The following is a 4672-nucleotide window of genomic DNA, read 5'->3' on the forward strand; positions in this document are numbered from 1 at the left end:
GGGGGGGGGGGGGGGGGTATTGCAAGTTGATGCTGAATTTTCATCTTTTTATTTCAAAATAGATATCTTTACCTGTGAGCATGATCCCGGGTTTGTTATGGTTTCCTCTCCCCTTGTCGTTCAGCTCTACCAGAATATCACTCGGGTTTACAAGGAAATCCCTAAATATAGTTTATCTTAAAATATTTAAATTCATATAAAAAATGTTTGTATATATTTTGCAAAATGAGTATGGTTGTTTTTAGTTTTTATAGTTGCTATGCTTTTTCAATTGTGAACATTTTTTCTTTGTATAAATTGTAAAAAATAAAAAATAAAAAATTTCGCGGAATTTATTAAAAAAATTTAAAATTTGATCATCCATACACATTTCCTGGGGTCACGTGAGGTCCCGCAAAAAGTTTGGGCCCCATCGGTTGAGCCGTTTTGACGTTTATTGGATACAAACGGACAGACAAACAAACAAGTAATGTATATAGATATAGATTCTAGGATTTTACTTAATTTCAGATTTTTTTTATTATTAGTTATCTTTTATTAAATTATACCAAAAAAGTCCGAACGCTAAAAACCAATCGTTTGTTACTGTTCATTTTAAAACATGTTGAGTGTTGAACTTTAGATGTCTAAATGTTTAAAAAACGGATGCTAATATTTTTAAATGATTTTACATAATTTTAAGATTCTTTTTTGCGCCTTTTTAATTTAAAATGATGTCGGCAGAACTGACCGGAAATAATGAAGGACAGGCCGGAAGTACTATAACCTGAGACATGATATCGCCGAGGCGGCTAGAACCGGATGCTCTTCCGCCAAATTTCCCAGTCCATCAAGGCAAACCTTAATGAAATTAATAGTAAAAAAATCAGCCATTTCTAGAGTGGAATGTTCGACTAACAATGAAACCCTATGAAAGTAAGTTGCGCATTTCTACTTCAGAAACAATGAGCAGGAAATTGTCAGAATAAAACACTAAACTACCAGAAGTAAGGGAAGGTGTGCTAGTATATCCTACCAGAAGAAAGGGAAGGTGTGCTAGTATATCCTACCAGAAGTAAGGGAAGGTGTGCTAGTATATCCTACCAGAAGTAAGTGAAGGTGTGCTAGTATATCCTACCAGAAGTAAGGGAAGGTGCGCTAGTATATCCTACCAGTAGTAAGTGAAGGTGTGCGAGTATATCCTACCAGAAGTAAGGAAAGGTGTGCTAGTATATCCTACCAGAAGTAAGGGAAGGTGTGCTAATATATCCTACCAGTAGTAAGTGAAGGTGTTCTAATATATCCTACCAGTAGTAAGGGAAGGTGTGCTAATATATCCTACCAGTAGTAAGGGAAGGTGTGCTAGTATATCCTACCAGAAGTAAGGAAAGGTGTGCTAGTATATCCTACCAGTAGTAAGTGAAGGTGTGCTAGTATATCCTACCAGTAGTAAGGGAAGGTGTGCTAGCATATCCTACCAGAAGTAAGGGAAGGTGTGCTAGTGTATCCTACCAGTAGTAAGTGAAGGTGTGCTAGTATATCCTACCAGTAGTAAGGGAAGGTGTGCTAGTATATCCTACCAGAAGTAAGGGAAGGTGTACTTATATATCCTACCAGAAGTAAGGGAAGGTGTGCTAGAATTGTCCTTGAACTGTTCCCGTGACGAGGATATAAAATACGATCAGTCAATCTCTGCACCAGACTATCAGCAACTAAAATTAAAGGGAGTGTTTGCGAAAAATAAAAGGGGGGTTGTATCTTAGTCACATTGAGCCTTTGGTCGAATAAACATTTAAACTGTGGGGTTCATAGTTTAAAGAAAATTGGACATCAACTGGTATTTTTTCCCAGTTCAGCAAATAAACCTTTATAAAATATATATATATATGACTTGTAATTACATACAGTGCTTGGCATCTTTCAACATAATAAAATAGAATCCGGATCAAATTTCTTAACAAATTTCATTTTTTTTTAATAATCTCTCTGAAGTTGACAGTTGAGATTTTGCTTTGAGAACATTAAGTTTTTTTGCAGGTTTTGGTAAATATTTTGCCCATTGGATCCGAATCCGTTGATCCAAATATTTAAAGTTCTTAAGGACCCGGGTCCAGAAGCTAATATGTTCCGGATCCAATGGGTTGGGATCCAGATACAGGAAACTAACATATTCCGGATCCAACGGATTGGGATCCGGACACAGAAAACTAACATGTTCCAGATCCAACGGATTGGGATCCGGATCCAGGAAGCTAACATGTTCTGGATCCAACGGATTGGGATCCGGATACAGGAAGCTAACATGTTCTGAATCCAACCGATTAAGATCCGGATCCAGGAAGCTGACATGTTCCGGATCCAATGGGTTGGGATCCGTATCCAGGAAGCTAACATGTTCCGGATCCAAAGGGTTGGGATCCGGATCCAGGAAGCTAACATGTTCCGGATCCAATGGATTGGGATCCGGGTACAGGAAGCTAACATGTTCCGGATCCAATAGGTTTGGGATCCGGGTACAGGAAGCTAACATGTTCCGGATCCAACGGAGCCGGATCTTAAGCTCTTGCATGTAATGCATACCGTTCTCCTCCCTGGCCGCCCAGACTAGGATGTCTACACAGCTGGCGTTAGTCTGCACGTTCAGCTTGAACCTGTTCACAGCCACCACCTTCTCCCTGGAATAAAGGGACTGTAAGCGTAATTCCAACTGACCCTACATGCACAGATTTACAACGGTACCATTGAAAGCTTTGTCTGATCATGTATTAATTAGATAGACATGTTTTTTGTTTTGTTTTTAAACTGTTTATTTTCATTTCCAGTTTCTCTGGGAAAGTGTGTTGCACTTTTCTTGTTTGAGAAACAATGGATAAATTCACAGAAATAATATTTTTTGACACAGATTAAAATTTCAATAGTATCGTTGTAAATCGGACACCTTAATGTTCCTAAATTTAATTGTCAATTTCACACAATTTATGGGATTTTTGACATAATTTTAGTAACCCTCTATGAAAGGGATTATTAAAATATATTTTTTTTAATATCCATGAAAGGGCTTGTTGACAATTTTGTAAGTTTCTCGCCATTAAAAGGAATGATGACGATATGTTAAAATGACCTGCAGAGACCCAAACTATAAAGGTCAACAATATATATACTGATAGTCTTAATCTTAAATCTGAAAACTGGCCGCGACATGTCTCTGTATAACGTAATTTACTAAAAAAAACCTACTTAAGGCTGTTAAAAGTGTTTTCAAACCCCAACTTGTGAATTTTTTCAAAACAGAAGATTGAGAAATCATCGAATAACTCTAAAGAACTGGCTTTGCGTTCTTTTATAAGAAGAGCTCATAATTCTAGCATTACCAAACGTCAATCAAATTCTCAAATAAAATTGAAGAACCAAATCAAAGGCAAAGACGACAAAAATTAAATCAAACAAAAATATGTTAAATGAAAAATATACAACGTTGATTTGATAATGGTTTATCCATATTTACATTTTACAACGGTACCCTTGAATCCTTAATCTGTTAAGAAACAATGGGAAGATATCGTCGTTTTCCTGACTAAAAAAAAGTTTATTTCTGAGAGTTTCTCCTTGGCTTCTTATATGCAAGAAATAGTCCCTTTCGCAGATAAACCGCAAATGAAAATAAACAGTCTGAAGAAACTCAAACATGGAGATCTCATTCATACTTGATCAGACAAAGCTTTCAAGGGTACCGTTGTAAATCGGGCATTAACATCTTTGCATGGAGGGTCACTTGAAATTACTCTTACAGCCCCTTTAAGAAAAATAAAACTTACCCAGTGTCATCTCCCACTTCATGTTGCTTCGTGTTTAAATCCAGGCTTCCAGAAGCAAAAATAGTTTTAATATACTCCTGCACCTCTTTTAGGAAACAACCAGCTAGACCTATAATATACAATATACTCCTGCACCTCTTTTAGGAAACAACCAGCTAGACCTATAATATACAATAAACTCCTGCACCTCTTTTAGGAAACAACCAGCTAGACTTATAATATACAATATACTCCTGCACCTCTTTTAGGAAACAACCAGCTAGACCTATAATATGCAATATACTCCTGCACCTCTTTTAGGAAGCAACCAGCTAGACCTAGAATATACAATATACTCCTGCACCTCTTTTAAGAAGCAACCAGCTAGACCTAGAATATACAATATAATAAATAAAAATGCTTATTGTTAGTGTTAAAAAGTTTTAAAACCTTTGGGTCGGAAACTTATTAGGTCGGAAAACCGTGAAAGTAAAAAAAAATGACAAATGTTAAGGTTAAAAATTTTTAGGTCGGATATCCATTAGGTGGGAAACCCTGAGGTCAAAAAACCTTTCATAAAACCTAAAGGTTGGAAACCACGTAGGTCCGTTGATCAGTACCTGTCTGTGTCTGCAGTAGTTCTCTGAGAAGAGCAATGAGGACAAGGTTCAGGGTCCCACTGAAGGACTTGTAGGGGAATATCTTGATAGAGTTGGATACAAATATATCCAAGGACAATCCGTCCAGGAACTCCAACTGGTCTTTAGCCAGGCATTTCAGGATTATCTAAAAAAATATTTTTAAAAATTTACTTTTTAGTATATTAAAAACATATTTATAAAAATTTAAAAATATATTTTTTTACATTTTTGAATCGTATTCTTCGTAGCATTTTTGTG

General features: G+C 36.4%; 1 protein-coding gene across 1 annotated transcript in view; it reads right to left on the minus strand.

Moving 5' to 3' along the window:
- Positions 1–4672, minus strand: part of LOC111715568 (phosphatidylinositol 4-kinase alpha) — a gene marked incomplete in the record, with an annotated part of 46064 nt that overhangs the window by 35288 nt on the left and 6104 nt on the right. The window contains 6 exon segments of the mRNA XM_023490927.1: positions 73–161; positions 767–840; positions 1594–1691; positions 2560–2654; positions 3795–3903; positions 4394–4559. Of these exon segments, the coding sequence (XP_023346695.1) occupies positions 73–161; positions 767–840; positions 1594–1691; positions 2560–2654; positions 3795–3903; positions 4394–4559 (631 nt within the window).

This window comes from Eurytemora carolleeae, unplaced genomic scaffold (assembly GCF_000591075.1).
Source record: "Eurytemora carolleeae unplaced genomic scaffold, Eaff_2.0 scaffold430, whole genome shotgun sequence".
NCBI lineage: Eukaryota > Metazoa > Arthropoda > Copepoda > Calanoida > Temoridae > Eurytemora > Eurytemora carolleeae.